The following is a 23365-nucleotide window of genomic DNA, read 5'->3' as shown; positions in this document are numbered from 1 at the left end:
TAGATTAACGCAGGAGTGGAAACCAGAAAAAGGGCTTTGAGACATCAATAACACATTTGGTGCTGATAAAAACTACCATACAGCCAAGCGAGAAGTACATTCAGATCTATCTATGTTACAAAAATAGTTAATATTTCTCCCGTTCTGAACAAATCCAAGCTTTTAACACCTTTTTTTTTCCCTTTTTCTCTGACACCTCCAGCTGCTATTTGAAACTGCTGAGATGCTTCTTTGATTGATAGCTCTTTCTCCACCTTTACAGCTTGAGGAGCCAGAGAAAAGCAGCAATAACCCTCTAGGCAATGACAAAACCCTTGACTTCTCGCACTGATATCCGTCTTAGAAATACATGGACTATATTTGATACTGCAACACTGTAAGGTTAAAAGTGTGCGGCTGCATTTTAAGTGATAAGCAGGTAATACAAGTTTTTACGATGAAACTTTCTTTTAGAGTTTTATAGAAGATGTCAAAGAAGCTTTAAATGCTTTTATTCTCTTGTTGAAAAGCTGCCTGGAACTTAACACTGCTACTTTTTCTGCTTCCTTTTCATGCAGGTATCTGGGGATCACACGGCCTCTCACCTACCCAGCACGGCAGAACGGTCAGCTGATGGCCAAAATGATTGTGGGAGTGTGGCTGGTTTCAGCATCCATAACCCTGCCACCTTTCTGTGGCTGGGCCAAAAACATCAACACGGCCGGCGTGTGCCTCATTAGCCAAGATTTTGGCTACACCATCTACTCTACAGCCGTAGCCTTTTACATCCCTATGCTGGTAATGCTTGTCATGTACTACAAGATTTTTAAGGCAGCCCGCAAGAGTGGCGCCAAGCATCGCTTCACTGACCTGTCACGCCGCGATCGTCTCGAAACGGTGGCTAATGAGGCAATGCGCATGCAGGGCCTGAAGCCGCCCGGTGTGGCAGAGGAATGTGCTGCCTTGTCCCGACTATTGAGCCGTGAGCGTAAAAACATCTCCATCTTCAAACGGGAGCAAAAAGCAGCGACGACACTGGGGGTGATTGTGGGGGTTTTCGCTGTGTGCTGGCTGCCGTTCTTCATCCTGTCCACTGCCAGGCCCTTTGTTTGTGGAGTCGAGTGTAGCTGTGTCCCAATCTGGCTGGAGCGCACGCTGCTCTGGTTGGGCTATGCCAACTCCCTGATGAACCCCTTCATCTACGCCTTCTTCAACCGAGACCTGCGCTCCACTTACCGTGACCTCCTCCGCTGCCGATACCGCAACATCAACCGCCGGCTGTCTGCTGTTGGGGTACACGAGGCCCTCAAAGTGTAAAATCTTGGTGTTTAAGTATGTATTGCAGTGCACAGTGAACCTGAGCTTGTACAATAGTCCCTAGAAGGCAGAGTGTACACAGCAGGCCTGTAGATAAGACACAGACTGACAGACTGTTGGTGCCTCTCAAGGACCTTTGCAAAGACATAGAGAAGACCATTTCTTAAGTTTGTGGGTGACTCACAGTCATTCTATTATTAGAAAGATAATCATAGGGTGTTCTTGATGGGCCATTCAAGTGGACACTGCTTTTGTGCATATACCACAATTACAGACTGGCTCTACATTTATGGTTTGATACTGCACTGACACAGAAAATGACATGTAAACACAAACAAACCCCTGTGCTTTTAAAGAGAACAAACCAACAGATTGATGTATATTAAGAAAATTGATGTCTTATTGAGAAAACCTTTGTTTTCAGGCACAGTGACTTTTAAGCATCTTTATTTCCACATGAGAACATTCAAGAACATTTTAGATCAGGAGCTGAAAACTTCAAGGCATGATGTGCCGAGATAACTGCTAATATAATTTATATTGCTTCATCTCATGTGAAAGCACTCAGTTTGGACCACTAATTAAATTCCATAGGAGCTCCATAATGTTTCATAAAGCTGCAGATAACCAGTAGAAGATAAAGGGGTGTTAAAATGCAACGCGGTGGGAACCTTTTCATTTCTTACAATCTCAGTGTCTGTTGTTGTATAAGAAACTGAAAGTGGTCTGTTTAGTGTCTGCATGAAACATTTGTCTTACATGCCACTGTACACATAAATCAAGAGGATTGGATTAGTGAATGCCAGCGTGGAAGAGGTGTTTTCGAGGATTTACTCCAATACTGTGTCGCACGCGTGAATCCAAAATGAACTTATTGCTGTTGGTGTCAGAAACCAAAGTATTGTGGAATATACTATTGTCATTTTGCCTTGATCAGTTTCATTTCACAGCTGGCTCCTGACCTTTTCACCAGAAGAATTATCCGTCTTTGGCACTTTTCTTCTTCACTGGTTGTCAACAGTGTTTCTGTCTCCCCTTTTGAATCAGGATGTGGTCGCTTCCCTCCTGACTACACTCCCATTTGAGCTCAATGGCCTGTACAAACTCATGTCAAATGTCATCTGTTGAGCAGTGTGTGCTTTTTTCTACCTCAACTTTTTGAGAACACTGTACATTTCATTCATACAGATAAATTGCTGTTTCATTTTATAATTACCGCTATTTTTTAATTGTGTTGAAATGATGTGTCTACAACTGCGTGAGTACTCTGTGTGACCACTTTGTTATTACCTTGAGAAAACAATTTGAGGAAGTAGCAAAGTATTTCACCACTTTGTATTATAAATAAACACTTAAAACGTTGCTGTGGCTTAAATTAGTAACCTCACATGAACCCACTTCCACACAAACCGAATGCCATTCTTTAGGTAAGAATCGCTCCCTGTCTATGAGTCAAACATTTAGCGTTCGGGGGTGTTGTGCTACTTTTAAAGGCTCTGAAGACGTGTTAGAGGAGAGTGACCCAAAAAGAATGCCTTCACTCTCTTTGCTTGCTGCAAGATATATTATTTAGAGTCTGGGTGACAGCTGTCTGCTTGCAGTCAGGACTGAAATTGTCCTGAGTAACCAAGGTGAGGTAGAAGCTGATGTGTGATGTGGGTTGTCTTGTTGTCAGGGACAATGTCAGCTGTTGACTTAAAAACTGGGGAGGCCAGGAGGAAAGAAATGAAAAATCCCAGGGGGAAATTGCAACTATCTTCTGCCAACCCAGAACATCATGCTATGAGATAGTTTACTTCTTAATGCTTAACATGTAATTAAGTATAGGTGTTCACAATATCATTGAACAAACAAGTGCAATTACAATTTGGGAATTACACTTAAAACAGGACAATATTAATGAGGGCTGCATTCCTTTAGAGACACGCTCAACCAGCGTGCACAGATACAGAAGCAGAAGCCTTTATCAATACACCTGAGATTACCATCCATTTGTATATGAATCAGAATTCATATCATATTTAGAATATTCACCAATGATTATACAAAGTTGATGTTTTTTTTCATGTCATATAAGCCCCATTAAACAGGCCAAAGGGAGTATAAATGTCTACTCAGTAGTAGTGGGCTTAAAGTTACACTTTTATATTTCACATTGCATTCTTAAGCTTGTTACGTGTAAGCGTCACTCGGACAACAATCAGAATATTATGAAGTGAATTTAGTAGATCTCAGCCGTGTTGCAGCAGAAGGGAGAGGGTCCACCATTCTCTTTATATGGATATGCATATGTTGTCATGGCTGATGACAATGCACCAGCATTAGTAAATCTATGACTTCCAATTTGAGACAAAACTCTCTCTGTGCAAGATTGTAAGTATGTATCATTGTTTACATAATGTAGAGGCTATGTTGTACAGTTACAGTTTTGGTTAGAATTGCTGCGATTTAGGTGTGTAGCTGTCTCAGTATGCAGATTAAAGTAAGGATCACTTCTAATAAGTGTAAGACTAATGTAAAGGGGTGTAGATTATTAAGTACTACATGACTAAGCTGTATCTGAAGTTTAAACAAAATTACAAATATCTAATATCTAATTATGAAAAAAACAAACAAAACAAAACTAAAAAATGTATCTTTTAATCCACCAAGTATAGTTCATCTATTGTCAATTCAAAATATTAATTAGAATTTGGCTGAACATCCATATTCTTGGAATTATTGTTGTTAAAAAACCAGCAAATGCATCATTTTACACCGATAATATATTTGTAAAATCTAAGACAGCCCTTTGCTGGAACAATGAAATGCTGGAAGATGTAACATATAAAAGAGTCAATGTGTGACATAACAAAGTGGAACTAAATTGAACAAACATGATAACATACAAACATGCAAATACCAAAGCTAAAACTGGAACAGTTATTCTCTGCTAAAACATTTGTAGTAACTAGGTACACACACCTACCCCAAAAGAAGTACTAAAGGTACATGTTCAGAAATCTGTGCAAAAGTTTGCAAAACATCTATTAAGAAATAATCTGAGGGGTTTATTAAAACATTTTCAATCAGCTGGATAACATTGCAGGTCTATTTGTTTAAAGACTTACATAACAATCAAGTTTAAAGTATATAATGAGTTTATAAACTGTAACATTACAAAACCAGCCTGAATTAAAGATATTTTGATGTCTTTCGACCTTCAAATTTTCATGAAATCCTCTCTGAAGAGTTTGGTCTTCACCAATCAGTCAGACTATGTACAAATAAAAGGCATGACAAGCATCATTTACACTCTCTTTGACCACCAAAGGTTACTCCATGCACAAGGCCTGGAATAATGAGACAAAAAGTAATGATAATTTTTAACCAGCAACAGATGTGTTTAAATAGACAAAATGTGGAATATCAATAGAAAACAAGCTTATTGCAGAAATGTGGATTTTATGCTTTACATCATGGAACAAGTGGGTATTTACACTTTTGAAGGTTTTTAGCAGTTCACTCCTATATTTTACACAATCCTTTAATGGTTAAAAGCTATTAGAAATATTTGCATCGTCATGATACAAAGATCTTTGTTGGTAGTATCCTTGGCAAGTGCTTCGATATTGCCGTCTGCCAAATGATTTGGTGGGAAAGTTCCCAAGTAAAGCATATCCAAATTACATCATGCAACTAAGCACTAATTTAGCAACAACAACAAAAAACCTATGTGAGAGTCCCTTGCCCAAATAATCAATAAATACAGCTTCATGGCCATGTAAAATCGTTTCCAGTGCAGCGGAGGCTAAACTAACTTGTTGACATCTTGTTTTAGCACTGGGAGCAGTGGCAACACTAGTGCAGGGTATGCATGGCTACAAACATGCCGGGTCTCCTGGCAGCCTTGTCAGCAGGCGTTACTCTTGGAGAATGAGCACCACTGTGTCTGGAAGGAAAGCCGGCTCTCTCAGTCAGTGTGACTCGCTTCGTTTGGAGGTGCCTGATATGTGTCACCACTATCAGTGAGCAGAAGAAGAGGGTAAAATGTTTACATGTGGAGTGGTAGATAGGTTCATCAAAGGGAGGAAAATAGTAGCAGATGAGTCTTTCACAATCGTTGCCAAAGGCTCACTTGCCAACTCTTGACAGGATGTGTGGGTTGATGGGGGAATAGACACTCCAGCTTTGCTATTTTTAATCTGCCTCAGTAATTAAGTGGGAATGTTTTGGAAAGGCACGGGGAACTAGATCTAAGAAACGTAATTTTATTCTCTCCCAGTGCTTCTCTTGCATCCCAAACACAATGAGGAGAAGGCTTAGAGGGAGATTTGCTTTTTAACCATCTTCATTAGTTGCTTTTTTTTCCCTAGTGAAATACCAAAAGCTATTTCTCAAAATCTGCTTTATTGATTGGTCATAACTGTGAAAAGGAGCTGGAGAGTGTAAACATGTGCACCACACATAGCGATAAAGTCTCAAGTAATTTAAGTTGAAAGTAAAAGCCGTGTGTGTGTGTGTGTCTTAATTAAATGAACAAAACCAAGGAAATATATGCAGCAAAGTGTTTCAGAAAATTATATTGTAGATTGTATCCTGCGTGTGTCTACTGTCTGTCATCTTTACATAAAGTGAACGTGCTGGACGACCTGAAAACTTCCACTGAAAGGTCACGCCACCTATTTAAATGTGAAACAACCAAAGGGAAACCTCTTACACTACTGGCTGCCAAACTGTGTTATTTTATCAATCAATCATTGGTATTCATGTCTGAGGAAGCAGACCCCCTGGTCCTGTCAGAAATGATCAGAAGATTGATCCATAATGAAAGACTACTATGTCTCAGATCTATACAAATTACTTCAAAGTCAGCTTCACCTTAACAAACTTCAGCAAAAAAGAAGTTTAAACAAAAAAACAAAAATCTAACAACCCCCCCCACCCCAAAAATAAAAAGGCCTGATTGCCTGAAAAACTGTAAATTCTCGATTCAATTTAAGAAAAAAAATTAAACTAAATCTATCAATGTATCATTATATATATGTATAAATGGGGCATTTTCCTAATTTAATGTTTATTTACCATTGTTGTTTATTTACCTCAGTTCTACGGATTACCTTTTCAATGTGGATACATTTTAGATCTAATACTTGCAATATTACACTTTTGCTGTGTGACATTAGCACTTATACTTGGGCACAGCATAGTAATACATTTTGCAGCAATCCGTTTGACATAATTCATTTAGCCATTGCTGGGATTTGCAATGCCTTATCAATCACCCTTAATTAATCTGAAGCACGCTGCGATGCGAATTTGATTTGTGAGGCAGTGTGGGCATGCCTAGCCAGTAGTTACATCTTCAAATGTAATTTGACTGTAGATGTAACCATGTTCCCCACTTTCTAACCAAACGGGATCTATAAATACACCAGTAAACATGTCAATTATATGATAATCCAATTTATGTTGGGTGTCCTGAAATATCAACTTCCTCCCACGTCCGCCACCAACAGCCAATCAGAGCCCACCAGTCTCCTGTTAGTGTGTGCCACACTTCCTGCAGTGATGGGCCTGAAGCGAGCGAACACGCAAAGAACTTATCTGCATGGTGTCAAAGTGACAGCCAAACTAGTTTCCTTCCCCTCTTTTATTTTCTGGAGGCAGTGTTTGATGATTATTTTCTGTCATACCGCTGCAAGAAACACACATGCTTTTTAGGGTTTCTAGCATCTGAACAGCAGCGTTTGCAGGCACCCACCGTGTGCACTTCAGAGGCGCCTTAGTCTTGTATGATCTATCTTACTTGAGTTATTAGTTATAGGGGTGTTGACTCGCAGCTTTGTTTTTTTTTTTCTCACATCTTCACCATGCTGCTGACCAAGCGGCTGTCTGATGCTTTTGTGACTATGAATGTGATGTCTCACTTTATAAATTTGCAAGCATGTGCGTGCAGTGTGTAGGTAGAAAGCTATCCATTTTCAGGCGTGTCACCTCGTCACTCAGCTCCCTGGTTGTATCTACGAGGTGATAAAGCGTTTCCTACTTGGATGGCCTGAAATATCTGATGAAGCAGAGTTTTTCTTGCAAGATCCAGCTTGAACAGTCCAAAAGCCTTGCAAGATAACATCACACCTGGGGAAAAAGTCATCTGTACTGGCACACATGTAATTCACAGCCCTGCAGAGACATCCAGAAGGATCTAATCCAAACATGTAAACTTGCTTTCCCGATTATCAGCCACAGGTTGATGCATTTGATATTTGGAATAATTTTCTACCTTGTCATTATGCTTGTGCTTTAATTGAGAACTTGAAATGGTAACTTTTCCATTCAGTGTTTTTCTGACCCTGACCGAAAAATGACCTAATTAGCGAGCAGCGGGTGAGAATAAAGACCGTCTCACACTGAGGCTCTGAAACAGCAAAAACTTAGATAAAAAAGGGGATAAGATTGGTATTTTTTTCTTCCTGTCTGGCTAATTCTTAGTCCTGCTGTGTGGGACTGATATATGAGGCCAAACACAGTAAACACCTTTGATTTTGCCAGAAAGTTGTGGTTAATAGAAAAGTGGTGTCCAGAAAAGCCTGCAGGACACAATGTGATGCTACAGCTTTATGTTGAAATATTTTGCAAGCTACCTGGGAGGTAGTCGCTAATTAAACGAGTAGCGGAAAAGAAACTACCTACACAAGAAAGTAAAGATATATTCTATAAAAGTGCAGGTAAGTGCAGCAAAGGTACGGGATTGGAGGCTGTATAAACAATAAGGCAGTTCTCCAAAATAAAAGCTTGCAATTAAAATAAAGGTTTTCTTTGTGTGGTGTCACTTCCCATCCAGATGGCTCTAGGACTGAACATCGGTTGTGGCATTTCTGTGTTGAGCTTGCGTGTTCTCCCTGTGTGGATTCACTTCCTTCCATAGTCCAAAAGCATGTATGTTAGGTTGACCCCGGTGATGACTGTGGATGGCGGCTTGTCAGGGGTGTACTCTGCCTCACTCCTGGTAGCAGATGGGATAAATTTCAACCTCCCTGGTGACTCTGAACTGGAGTGAGCTGGAAAAAAAAAAAAAAAAATGGAAGGATGAAAGTTGAAACTGCACATATCTGTGATGTATATGAACATAAAATGGTAATTTTTACTCTAAGGGCTGGAGTCTGGCTATGAGAGATCCTACACATCACCAGCTCATATGCACACAATTAGAACAAGCCACTGTTATTGGTTTCCCTCTTCCTATCCTTCTACTAAAATCTAAAATTTTCTTTGAGTTGAATCTTAAAAGAAACACATTTTCTTTTAGGAATATGCAGCTCTTATGAAATACTTGCTCTTCAAAGCCCCCTTGCACCATTTTTTTTTCTTTTTGACAGACCTACCGTAGAATAAGCATCTGCAAAGATATCTTTTACAAATTAAAACTCAAACATGATGAAAGTGGGCAGGGTACTTCTCCAAATACGATCCGTTAAATTTGCTATAAATAATACAGTCCAGTAAGTTCTTTAATACATTAAAGCCTCTTTTTCTTGTCCAAATTTGTTAAACCTTTTCAGTAGTGGTCCATCGTTTTGCTGCTACACCTCACACACGGTTGCGATGCTGGCCAGTTGCTTGTTATTTGCTGAATTACCTTGATTACCCTGTTTTTCTGCCATTTCAGAGAAGTGAAAGAGAATAGCAGGTGGGTGAGAGTGATGATAATCGGCTGCCTTGTGCACCAGCCATCATGCTATGACAGAATGATGGTAAACAGCTCATCCTTTAAAGAACGTTACTAGCTGTGATGGAATTCTTTGTCAGTAATTCTTCACCACACCTTATCAAAGAAATGCAAAGCCGTTGTCTTTTTAAAGGACATTAAGTGAAAGGCTTGTTATGTATGATAACAGTGCAGGGCGTTGCATCAAAGCCACCATGACTGTTAACGTTATCCTTCAATTAAATATTTGGATGAAAAACAAACAAATTAACCACAACAGCTTTGATAATAGTTTCCATGTTTGTGTCTCAGACTCATGGATATAATGCATTATGTCCTCTGGTGATGTGACTCCCTGCTGGCACACTTCCATGATAAATTCTGCAGGCGTAATTTAAAACTCATTGTACTTATTTATATGGACATCAAGTGAATAAATCATCTCTTCTTTGAAATAACGAGCAAAATGAACCATTGTCTATATTTCCTTTCAGTGCCGGAAGCACATTAGTTTCTAAATTCCCATTTAATTTGATCAGCTGATTTATCAGCATACGAGTCCTGCTTCCTCTGCAAAAGACAAAATACACGGAGGAGACTCAGTTTCATGTGTTTTTTTTTTTTACAATGATACTTTTTAACAAGGGAAAAAAAACGTTTTTGTTAAATCTTTTTCTTTCTTTTCGTCTTGTCCAGCATTTAAGCAAGCAGACTGATGTTCTGGATGCTGTGTTCTGCTGAGCAAATTTATTTTGCCAAGGGGAACTTTTATAGATAATGTAATGATACATATATATATATATATATATATATATATATATATATATATACATATATATATATATATATATATATATATATATATATATATATACATATATATATATATATATATATATATATATATATATATATATATATATATATATATATATATATATATATATATTTATATACATATATATATATATATATATATATATATATATACATATATATATACGTAATATACATACACACACACATATACACATACACACATATACATACATACATACATATTATACATATATATATATATATATATATATATATATATATATATATATATATATATATATACACACACACACATACAAATACATATATACATACACACACACACACACACACACACACACACACACACACTCACACATACACACATATACATACATATATATATCTATACACATACATACACATACACATACATATACATATATACACAAACATACACTCCCACACACATTAATATATATATACCCACACAAGCCAACGCTAGATTCATGGTTCCTGTGGAGAACAAAACCATTGACTGTCAGGAGGACCAGAAACTAGCAAGTTAAATAAAAAAGACATAAATAGAGCTACCTGCTGTTAATGAATAAACTTGCTGGATGACTCAGTGACTGTGATACATGCAGAACATTCATGCAGAACATTCAGAGTGGAACGTGTTCAGAGAAGAGTGATCATGCCATTGTGACCCCGCCCGCCCACGGCTAGAGGCAGGCCAGGAGAACCCAGAGACCCGGGTAACCGGCAGTCACCCCCAGGCACAGACCCCAACCACCTCCCCCCCCCAAACTTCACCCTCACTCACACATCCCACTCAGCATATACACCCTCCCCCCCTACACACACACACAAACCATCACCCCGCCAACACAGGCACACCCCATTACATACAACCCACCCACCAACATACCCCTCCACACACATACACACACACATACACACACACACATCTACCCATCCGGATACATCCCTATCCCCTCACCCCCCCTACCCACCTATATTCCCAACCCTAATCCACCCCCCCAGCCATTCCACCATCCATCTGTAACCCATACACCCACTCCCACACATCCTTACCTCACCCCTCCATCATGTCCCATGTGAGATGGGGGGCAGAGGACAGGATGGCCCCGATCAGGGTCCCCATAACTACCGCCCACCACTCCCAGCGTCCCCCCCACCACCCCACAGATGCAGCTGACCCAGCACCCCCCCAGCCAGGCCAGCCTAGACTTAGGTCTAATTCCCCCACCTGTACCCCCCCCCCCCCCCCCCCCCCCCCCAGGAAAGCCCCGAGAACAGGGGCATGAGAGGACCCTATTGCCCCTGCCTCCCCCCCGCTTATGAATGATGCAATGATTGCAATTAAAATTGAGGGAAGTGTCACGCGGTGTTGGGAGAGGGACCACCTAAGCAGCCCCGCCCACCATACACCGCACGCCCTTCCCCCTAATCTTGTGAGTTGTCAGTGTTTAGGTGTTTTGATGTCTAAGTGTGAATAAAACTGGGAAGTGAGCCGAGGCTGGGTGCAGCGATCAAGACCACCTTGATGGCCTTTTTCACCACCCAGCGCCACGTGCACCTCCCAATACCCTGCCTGTGTGTGATGGGGAGCGGGGTCAAGAGGGGACCAACTCACCACATGCAAAAGGGGGGGCATGAGGATAGAGAAGAGGAGGGGCGGCAGAAGGGGAATCCTAGACCAATTGTCCACCGCCCCCCCCCACTCACAGAGGACACCCCCATCTGGGGACAAGTCCCCCCTTGTCCACACATCGGCACTTTCACACACATCTGGCACTGTCTCAGCACACACACCTACAGCCACACACACACAAACACACACACACACACACACACACACACACACACACACACCCACTTCACGACACATACAGGTCCACCCACACACACATTCAGCCCACCCTCAAAACCATCCTCCTGACCCCCACATCACATCTAAATCTCACCCACCCCCCACCCCTCCCCACCACATCCTCCATCTCCACCCCTTTCCCCACCCCCATCCACCACATCTACACTTATCCACCAACCCCCACACACATGCACCACCCACTCCCCCATACATACACCCCTGCCCCCCACACATCCAAGCATCATCCCACCGCCACTCCCCACATACACGCATCACCCCACTCCCCCACACACACACACGGCACACACACGAATTCCTGGACAGGTGGGCAAGACCACAAAGCATGGTAGTAGCTGTCAGTCGTGTTGCCAGTGCAGTGTGGACAGATGTTTGATTGTGACAGACCCATCCTGAACATCCTGTGTCCTGTATAATGAGTTCTATGCAGAATTTTAAATTGTATTAGTTGCATGTTTGAATTCTTAGTCATTGTAAATGTATTTGAACAGATTTGTGACCATTCATTTTGGTCAAAGTTACTGGATAAGTCTGCTTCCCATTTAGAAGTTGGGAGACATATGGAATCGTCCAGCTTTGATAGTAATCTATATATTTTGGATAACAGTTTCGGGGCATTGAGATTTAAGAATTCTGCAATCCTAATAGGTAGCTGCCAGTTTAATTGATCAGGGGTGTATTTCTTACCTATAATAGATTTAAGTTGGTGGTATTCTAAGAATTTTGTGCCGCTGATTTCATATCGTGAAGTAATTATATCAAAAGGGAGTTTCCATTTTCTATTAAATGTTCTAACTGTTTTACTCCTTTATTCTTCCACTGAGGGAAGTTTATCATTTTCTGGTTTTGCTGGATGTTGGGATTGTTCCAAATAGGTGTAAGTTTGCACGGAATAAGAAAGGACTTGGTTAGTTTAAGAAATTTTAGTGAATTTTTCATGTTTTGCTATTAGGTCATGTTTGAAGAACTCCACTGATGAACCTCACTAGCCTTTAAGTATATTTTACCCTTTATAGGGTACTCAATAAAATACCTTGAAATTAGACATTTTAACCTAAAGTTGTCCTCTGGTATGTATATAGACCTCCATTCTGTTGTTACATTAAAAAAAAAAAAACAAATAAACAAAGAAAACAAAGTGATTAAAAGTGGTCACTTGCCTGATAAAGGGTTAAGCCTCCACTGTTGACCACCACTCTGAGGATGCTCAGGATGGAAGATTGATTTAAAGAAAGGGTTTGATGCAATCATTTCCTTAATATTACATCTGAATTGGCTTATATGAACATTTATAACTCAGTTTGACTTTGAGACAACAGTGAACTGGATAAAATTGGACTTTATCTGGAAAAGTGCTTTGAGACAATGTGACAATGTTAATATTTTATGGTCACTGCCAGATGAAACTTTTATTAACTTTGCATAATGAATTAAAAGCAACCCTCATCCTGAGAGCTTTGACTTTCAGAAATTTCCCCCCCAAATTTCTCTGAAAATCCATTATTTTAACAGATCTCAGGGATCTAAACATGGATTTATACATAAAAAAATATTATTGGTGTACTGTTATTATGTTACAAAATATTGGAAATACTTTTTTTAATGAGACAACTTTTACACAACATGCACATATTATATATCAAACATTTGATCTAAGTCTCCACTAATGAAAAAATATGAGATGTCATGTATAGTATTGCACATATTTTTGTTTCTTAGGCACAACTCACCTGAAAAATATTGGCGTTGATTAATATCAGTGTCGGAAATTAAGTTGGACAAACTCTGAATATTGGATTTATTGGTAAAAAAACGCCAATATTGAACATACACATAAAACATTGTCATCAAATGCAGCAATGACAAGCAGTGTATTATTAAACCAGAATGTAACATCAGATGTGTAAAACCTGACTGCATTTACTCAAAGTTGTAGGTTTTCACTAGTATTTGGATCCATCTTTAATCTGAATCCTGCCAAAAAAAGTACAAAAAGTTGATCCATGTGAGTAAGTGAGAAAGCCGTGTGAAATGTGAGTAAAGTTGTGAAGCGTGGGTGAAGTGGGAACTACACTGCAAAGCTTGCCTTTGTCAGTTTAACGCTGGCAGCGCAACAGGATGTCAAATGAGGACTGACAGCAGTTGGTTTGAGAGAATATAAACTCCAACTCACTCAGGTGTTCCTGTGCTGTCGAAACCACTTTCAGTAGCAGCCAGCATGCACCTGCCTCTTGTCACTGCGCATTGCTGCTGATCTGTGGGGTCGAGCCAATGCAAGGATTTCTCATCCTGACACCTTGTCTAACTGCGCTCAAATCTCACTTCTGTCCGCTGCTGTCAACTCCCACAGTGCACTGCCCCACGCTCACTTAGATATGGTGTCAGTTGTGAGTAAGAGGAGCAAGACAAGATGAAGGTCTTTTTTTTTAAAGGACTTGTACTCAGTCCAATTAAGGTTTTTGTCCAGCAAAATATGATCAAAGCTTGAAGACATTATTTCATTATTTCAATTCAGTTCAGTTCAGCTTTATTTGTATAGCGCCACTTCACAACAATGGGTGCTTTACATACCCATCATTTCAAGCCAATTCATACATAGCCTATAATAGAATCCAACTGATTGCATCGAATCATGACTTCGATCCAATCCCCCATCTTGAGCATGCACGCGGTGACAGTGGGGAGGAAAAAACTCCCTTTTAACAGGAAGAAAACCTCCGGCAGAACCTGGCTCAGGGAGGGCAGCCATCTGCCTCGACTGGTTGGGGTGGAGAGGACAGGAAAGACAGAACAACATGTTCAGGAAGAACTGCGGAAAAAAGGAGAAATAAGTTAGAGACGGCAATGATGTCATATATTTATACATTATTACATTAAAAAAATGGAGCAAGGTACGTTTCAGTGCATCACGTGACGTTGTCATTGCTACATAAGTAATGATGGCTAGACTACCCATAACTATAAGAGCAATGAGCATAACCTGGACAGTTGGGTCCCGTACATGTAGACTCCAACTCAGGAGATGTTCATATCCTAAATATAAGAATCATGAAAACGAAAGGTTTTCAGCTTTATCTTAAAGGTGTGGAGGGAGCCTGCCTCCCGAACCCACAGGGTGAGCTGATTATTAGTCTGTTTGGTCCTTCTTAATCTCACCCAAAGATATTTAGATGATTAAAGCTGTGTTGACTGGTTTGAAATTATTTAGGTTTTGTAGAGTCACCAGAGGAAGAGAGAGCTTTGTTGCAATGTGGAATACTCTATATTCTGCCCATCATCATTTTATTTGCAGAAATCTGGCCCCCTCTAGAAGCTGTGTGTAGCATCCTTGAGGTGACCTATTCAAGCACCTATCACTTCAAAAACAGTAAAATATACATTGTATTTCTGTATGGGTGTGTGAATAAACTATATAAACAAATAAACAAACAAAAAACAAACAACAAACTAAACAATGTTTCTGATGACTGATTCAGTACAAGAAATATGATTTTTAAAAAAAAAAAGAAGGTAAAAAAAAAAAACAGGTACAGATATGATGCACATGCAAAACAGCAAAATGGAAAAGGCTCCTGGAATTACCTTAATCTCTGGAGATATCTACGATATACGACATCACACTTATGACATTATAAGATGTGCAAAATTAGATATTACTTCTAAATTCTGAAGTTCATCAGGTTTTCTGTGACAACAGAAAACAACAACAATGACTAACAAAATGACCCCAAGAAAGAAAATAATGATGCGGTTTAGTGGAAACCTGTTTGGATATCGTTTGTTTCTATGAACGTTTTCTACTTCTCATCACCTAAAAATAAATCCAAAACGGCATTGGAAACCCTGCTGTTGTCAACAAAGTTCAGTAAAATATCAGCTGGGAAGGTCTGGACATGAGTCTGCACAAGATGCATTCAGGTCTGTTGAATTAGGTCAGCCAGGTTGGGGTCGTGCACTGGAGCCTGAATGCATCCTGCACTTGTTTCAGTAACATGGAAGCTAATATACTGCAAACAAAGAGAAAAAAGGGGTAGAAAGTAACAAGTTGGCTATCCTTTCTGCCTGATTGGTTCAAGACTGTGCAGCCATTGGAACGATTCAATCCTGACAAGACAGCTGCATCGTCATAATGTCTGCCCAGTCAGCTGTAGTAGCCCACAGAACGATGCTAATTAGTTTCAGACCGCTGCTTTGAAAGAGTCTCACCCTGATCAGATATGTAATTCAGTGCACACTTTGTCCTACGCTGATTTTGCTCTGTATGGTTCTTACACGCTGGCTTTCTGAGCTTACGTTTATTACCCTTTTGTGGGAGGACAGTGCTTTGCAGAGGCTGAACACACAGCTCATGCAGCCAAAATAACCTTCAAGACACGAGCTTAAAAAGGACAGCATAGTTGCTGCTTTCATCTAGAGATTTCAGAGCTGACACAAGAGGCTTGTCCTCGCAGCTTTTATTCATCACGCGGCAACTCAAACCGTCAGCTTTTCTGTGCTTATTGATTTGAAAGCACGGAAGAGCAGATCCAATCAGGATAATGAGCAGCACTTATAGCTTCAGAACGGACTGTTTGCCTGATGGAAAAATAAAATGATCATATATGGCTTCTGCTGGCAGCAACATTCTACTTCTTTTGTAAGATATAACAGAAGGTTATTGATGCTGAATATAACCCAACACCACCTTCCTTAAGTGGATCACAAAACCAGCTACGTGGTAGCAATTTCTGAGCAATAACTTGTCTTTTTTTTCATTCTGTATTTTCTAAGTCAATAAAAGTAGAGGTTCTTATCAGTAATAGAAGTTGACAAATGTTGCTTTTTACTTAAAGATTTTTGCTGCTGCAGTTGTTAAATATAAAATCCTTTACCCTTAAAGTCCGACACCTACGTGATGTCGCTATATTAAAACTTGAGGTGTTCATCAGATATAATTGGCGCTAGATGTCTTAATTCTAGTTTTACAGAAAGAACTCACAATATATTTAGTTAAAAAGAACATTTCTTTTTCCTTAAATCAGATCTTTGTTTGATAAGAGGCAAAGCTAATTTTTGTTGAAACTAGAGCCACTCAAAGTCGGCTCATTAAAGCATCACAGAATAACTTGGCATCCTCTAACGTGTGTTTTAGGGGTGAGACGTTGCAAGAGTTTGATCGTACACATAGGATTGAGGAGCAGTTTGCTTTATCAGGCTGGCATGAAATGACAACATGTTTTCCAACAAAAACAACAACAGACAAACCAAAGCAAAGAAATAAACAGCAATACTTTATTTCCTGGGCCATGATTTAAGAAAGGGGAGAACTATAGATCATGCTGTTTGGTTTTTAAAAGTTTGCAGTGTATGAAAAAACCAGGATTTTAAACATTGGATAATAAATTGACGAGATGAAAAGTTTTGATCTCATTCTGCCTGAAGTAATTCTGTTTACAGAGCTGATAATACTTTTACTCTTATACTTATCTAATGAGAAATTGATTGCTATTTTGTGACATCTTGATATGTAACTAGATACATTTATCTATAAAAAATGAACTAAAGCCTCCTTAAAATTAAATTATTTTCTTTCTTTCATTTCTTAAAGAAAAGTGAATTAACAGATCATATAGCTTTTTTTTTTTTATCCTTTGATTTTTATCAGTCAATGAAATGTTCAGCATGAGGAAATGAATGGAAACCAGTGTGGCAACAGCAGCATCAATGTTCAGCACACAATGCTAGGATGAATAAATAACATCTGATGTGTCATTTTATCAGTGTTGCATTTATTTTCCAATACTTTTGATAAAAAATAGCTGATATATTGCATTGCTTCAACCTTCACATTCACAGTGTCTAACCTGAAAAGTTAATAAGGTAATCCCGACTTAATCCCCTTCACTTCTCCTTAACACTCAGGTTTGGAAACGCTGAGTGGCATACTGGCCTTAGTATCACCTCTGACTTTATTCTCCAAAGCATTACCTTGTCAGGCTTAATTTAGGAGAATCATCAAGATATTTTCATATCCCCGACCCTCCTACTCCTTCAGATCAACGATGAGGAAATTATGTTTCCTTCGGTTGTTTGGTCAGGTTGCTGGAAAACTTTAATGATAAAGGTTAAAATATAGAAAAACTGATGCTGGAATTCAGTAATTTTAAGCATTTGGTAAAAATCACTGAGGAAAAACAAAAGGATCGAACAAATCTTAAATATACCCTCAAATAAACAGTCGTCCTCAAATGTATTCATAGCCTCCCGGTTATGAAGGAGAAAAAACAGGGAAATGAGCTCAAATTGACTAAAGTAACAATTAATAGAAATTTTATGAAAATCATTGCATTATTTTCTAATTCTGGTTCAATAGAAAGATTTTTAAAAGCAAATAAATATGATAAAATAACACATTATATCAGTCAGAAACTAATATTTAGTTGAACAATCCTTTCATGTTTCTGCTCCAGTCAGGTGTTTTCTGTTCCTCTCAGTCAGATTTCTGCACCTGTTGACAGGTATTTTGTCCCACTGTTCAACAGAAAAGTGCTCTAATTTGTCCAGGACCCAATTTGTTTGTTTGTTTTTTTTCCCCTTCAACTTGATTAAATAAAAAACAAAAACAACCAAAAAACAGTGTCTTATGTCACTAAATTATAATTTAGAAAATTTTTGTTATTCTTCCTTTTTTCAGTCTCCAGTTAATTTACTGACTTTTGTCAATTCTACCCTTTCTTTAGGGTATAAATAAATTTGAGGATGATGGTAAATTCATGCTCAAACCTGCATAAGAGAGATGAACTATCATTAATATCTTTGTACGGCTTCTAAATGTTGTCATTTGCTAAGAAATACATTCCTTATTGTATCTTTTTTAACAGTTTACAAATGAATAAAACAAAGGATCCCTCTGCTAATGCACCATGTACTGATGACCTGCAATCCCTTCACTCACAGATCTTCCTCATCACCTCCATCCATTTTCCAAATTGTGATTGGAACTGTCTACATCCATTTCATATGATATAATCAAAGGTAAAGGCTAGTAGGCTCAGTCAGTGTTGGTGACTTCTACTCCAGTCAAGGTTAAAAAGTAAAAAAAAGAAAAAAAAACATCTGCTAGATCAATCAGGATTTATTTGGGTAGGAGTTGTTCCCATTTGTGACCCTGTCTGCATGCCGGAGCCGAGGATCGGAGAGCAGATTTAGTAGCCGAGTCTTTCTCTGTTTACAGCTTAGCTATTATTACTCATCCTCCACGGCTTGAACGGGTCTGCAGAACTGAGCCTATTATAGTGTGTGTGCTCTGAAACAAAGATTTTATTGTGTGTGACCTTACAAATATACTAACTTACCAACAGCCTTAACCCTTTAACAGCCCGCTTGGTAGAGCAAATATTTCAGTGACTTTAATTAATTTATTTCATGATTTGTGGCCGTAAACATGCCCAAGTCATCTCTGAAATACCAAGAGTATGCAAAGTGTTTGTATCCCACTAAAAAGTAATGGTCTGACTGTAACATTAACAACTTGTTAAATAAGGTTTATTCTTATTGATCAATTGAAAAGAAAAAAAAAATCTGATTTTTAATAAAAGCAAACATTAAAGGGTTCATTCTGTTTCCAAAAAAAAAAAAAGATGAACATGAATATCTCCTCCATCTGAGGAGAAAAAGACTGTGTCAATGTGTGACAATCATCTCTGGTTAAAAAATGGGAATAGAAATCAGGTGAGTGCTAGTTTACAATGAGATGTATAAAGGAAAAGTCACCGCTTTGTGAGGAATGCACACACACACACCCACACACACACAGAAAGTACTCATTCATATGCATGCCGCCCTAGACTGAGACACTGCTTTGTAATGGCTGGAACTCAGACATTTGTGCATTTATAGGTTATTTGATTGTTTTTAACTCTGCTCTCAAATACTCGACAACATGCAGGTAACAGTACGAGGGCAACAACTCACTTCAGAGACGGAGCATCATCTGGAATGACACAACACATCTAAAATGTAAAACATGAAAAGATGCTTAAGTTCAAGTGTGTTTTTCAGGACAAGCACATGTTTGTTCAGCGGACTTCACTGTAAAGCAGAGGCTCGCTGTATTGTTATAACTGAAGATCACAACGGCTTTGCCTCGTTTAAAAGGCTTTAAAAATAGATTTCTTTGTTTGTAATCGACTGATGTCAAGTGAAGTAAACCTACAGTACTCGTACCGGTTGCGAAGTACTTGTGTTATTTAAAGTGGTGCTAAAAATGAAATCCTCTGCCTTCTGCATTGTTGTTGCTGATAATTCCCAACATGTTTGACATCAACACCTCATGAATTTCAAGTGACTTCCTACACTGTTCTGCTGCAGAGACTGAACTAGCTCTGTGTCACCCTTTTTTATGATCGATGGGAGAAAAAAAAAAAAGCACATATTTGGATTTTCTGCTTTGATTTCTGAGAAGGCGACTGCTTTCTCTTTGTGCTGTCATCCTACTAAGGTCTGGAGATCTCGCTGTGGCTTTCAGGATTCTGTGCAACCATGTGGTTCTGTCAATTCTATACAAAATCTTGATCAAAATGTTTGGCTTTTTAAAACTTCATCACTGTATTTGCTGGTAACTCTTGCTTGTGTTGTTTAAGGGTCTGGATCTGTAATCAGAAACGGCTACCTGTGCGCCCCTGAAAAGCAAATGCAGTCCAAAAAGACCATTAACACCTTGGCAGGGACATGGAACTCACATGTATGATGTTTCCATTCACAAAATGTACTTTATAAATAGAAAATAAGCTGTGTGAATGTGCACAATTTAAGGCCAAGTGTGAATGTTTTCAGAGAGAATGAACCCTGTTAAGGTGAAAGGAAAAAAAGGCAGATTCTAACGATTACTAAAATAAATACATGACGTTAATGTAGCCCAGTTTAAAAAAAAACAAAAAACAGTGTAAGGGTATGGGAGCATGTTGGATAACATGACGTGAGCAACTTACACATCAGTGAATGCAAAGTTAACCTTATAATTTGACGATGCAATAATTTAGTGTTGCATACATCTTCTTGTTTTGTGATATTCCTTTAATGGACCTTTGCATTTAGTTGGAGTCATTCTTCTTTGACAGGAGTCTATTATATATTAAAAAGCAACTCATCTTTAAGTAGCCATGATGAATGACTGAAAAGAAAGAGAACAGCAAACATTTTAGATTAAAATGAGAGCCATGGATCATTAATGCTAATTATGGTTATTCATGTTTGATCACTCTTACTGAACTTAAAGGGGTGCTATGATGATATTTGGAGTTTTCTGAGCTCTCTACAGTGTTACAGTGTTGAATCCTCATCAGACATGTGAACGGCACTTTTTTTTTTATCACCCAAACGCATGTTTGAGTTTAAGTTCCAGCTCTCTCTCCGTCCGGTTTCCATGGCGACAAAAAACGCGACGTTTTAGAGAGTTTTTTTCTACTTGGAAATCCTTGTGACGTCCCGGGGGATGAGGTTCGGTGATTGGTTACCTTCTACTGGTTAACAAGGGCATGTACAAATACATCAGGCGGGTGGAAAACGTGGGATAAAGTTATTTCCAACGATGTCTGGTGAGTTTACCAAAGAGAGACATCCTGCTGCATTCGTTGCTGTGGGTTGCTGTTTTCCACTTCGTTTTCAGGGTCTGATTCAGGTTCCAACATGTAGGGCTGTATGCTATGTGTTGACATTGTATTTTCTTTTTTTATTGAGTTCATATAAGCCTAATCCTTCTGTTTATGAGACGTTACAATGACGGTGAAAGCAGGTGCGGTGCGCTCCCGATGTAGTGCAGTGGCGGGAGGCGGGGCTTAATGCGGAAGAGTCTCAATCCACTCGTTTTGCCCGCAGGCTGATCTGACAGCCTACGGAGAGGGTCGGTCTGAAGTAAATAAACTGATTTGTGACAATAACTCAATCAATCGCAGCCCTTCTGGTCTCAGAAATAAAAATACATTAGCCTGAAATGCACATAATAGTTCCACTTTAAGGAGATTTCTTCTGATTCATCCCACTGGTGAAAATGTTACAGTAATGAATTATTTTTGCTGCAGAAGTAAAAACTGAACTTCCCGGTAGCTGACAAGTTAGCAATGACAAGTCCTCGACCAGCGTCTCAAAGTCTGTCATCCACATTTATTCATTCATTCATTCATCCATTTTCTGAACCGCTTAATCCAATTCAGGGTCGCGGGGAAGCTGGAGCCTATCCCAGCTGGCTTTGGGCGACAGACAGGGTACACCCTGGACACACCTGATTCAAATCAATGGCTAATTATCAGACTTGTACAGAGTTTGATGTCAAGCTCTGCACAGGTCTGCTAATAAGGTCTGATGTGTGCCAGGTGTGTTGCAGCAAAGAAACTCCTAACATTTGCAGGACTATGGTACTCGAGGAACAAAGCTGCCTACCTCTGGTTTAAAAGAACAATATGTTGGCATTTAAGAACATATTGGAAAATATGAGTTTCCATGTTCACATCATAATATACTACAGACTATACCTTTGTCCATACAGTGTGTTCAAACTTACGATCGTGAATTTTGCGCTTTTTTTTCTTATGAATGAGTTTCCCTTATTAAAACTTCAAAGCTGCAGCAGAATTATAACTAAGTGTCATTGGTGGAAACAGTAAGAAAATTAACTTTTATTAATAAAATAATAACAGTTATCACATCACCAAAATGTGCTACAATGCCTGATCCGTCACTACAAATTGCCCATTGATATCAGACACAGTGTGGAATTGCAAAACAGGGTGAATCACACAGTTGCATGATATGAGAAAATAACACCTATCTGACACCCTCAGATTTCACACATCAAAAGCCGCATAAATTCCTAACACTTTGCTTTCTGGTGTGCAAATGAACCGGTCCTCTTTAGGATCCTACATTTGTGTTTTCTTTGGCAAAAGAAGCATTTTATGACAATCCAATTATTACAATAGTATTTCTTTACCTTATTCTGATGCAGGGTTGTTGAAGCCTTTCCTAGCATTTAGACGAAGGCAGGGTGCACCCTGGAGGTGTCATCTGTCCACCTCTGGGTCAGCACACAGGCTAGCTACAACTCCTTGCTCTTCAGGAGGATTTAGAAAGATCAACTAACCTGACATGTATGTTTTTGGATCATGGAAGGAAGCCAGAGTACCTGCAGAAGACACACAAACTACACACAAAAGGTCCTTCTTGCCGCTTTTAAGGTTCACTAGACTAAGAATCTGGTCACTGATTCAAAGTGGTCTAAATGAGCACTCCAGATTTAATTAAGAGGTACTCTATGATATTGATACATTTGGCAAGCCTTCCAGGAAATGTGAGGTATTTAATCAGACATGTAAGCAGAACTTTCCAACATGAAAAAGAACCAAATGTCCATTTACTGTATGTCCAGAGCAGTTCACCAAAAAGGAATCTAAACACTGCAGTGTGTGTGTGATCCTCTTGATGCCCCAGCAGAGAGAAACAGCTCAACTAACCAGCTTTTTGAAAGCTTTGTGCTGTTGACAATGTGCTGACAAGAAGTGTAGGATTCAGACACTTGTTGTGGGCTGATGCTGTGAGTGAGTGGTCAACTCCATCCACTTTGTAAGACTCAGATCACAAGTAATTCTCTACACACAGTACTGAGTAGGCTGATG

At 39.2% G+C, this 23365-nt stretch overlaps 1 protein-coding gene across 1 annotated transcript in view; it reads left to right on the top strand.

The window, feature by feature from the left end:
- htr7c (5-hydroxytryptamine (serotonin) receptor 7c) overlaps window positions 1-1296 on the top strand; it is a gene marked incomplete at both ends in the record, with an annotated part of 29084 nt that extends 27788 nt beyond the window's left edge. Inside the window, one exon of the mRNA XM_079250640.1 lies at window positions 558-1296. Coding sequence (XP_079106766.1) covers window positions 558-1296 — 739 coding nt within the window. The remainder of the gene's footprint in view (window positions 1-557) is intronic.
- Between the last annotated feature and the right edge of the window lie 22069 nt (window positions 1297-23365).

Source organism: Telmatherina bonti, assembly GCF_933228915.1.
Source record: "Telmatherina bonti genome assembly, chromosome: 13".
Taxonomy (NCBI): domain Eukaryota; kingdom Metazoa; phylum Chordata; class Actinopteri; order Atheriniformes; family Telmatherinidae; genus Telmatherina; species Telmatherina bonti.
This window is presented reverse-complemented; position numbering and strand designations above follow the sequence as displayed.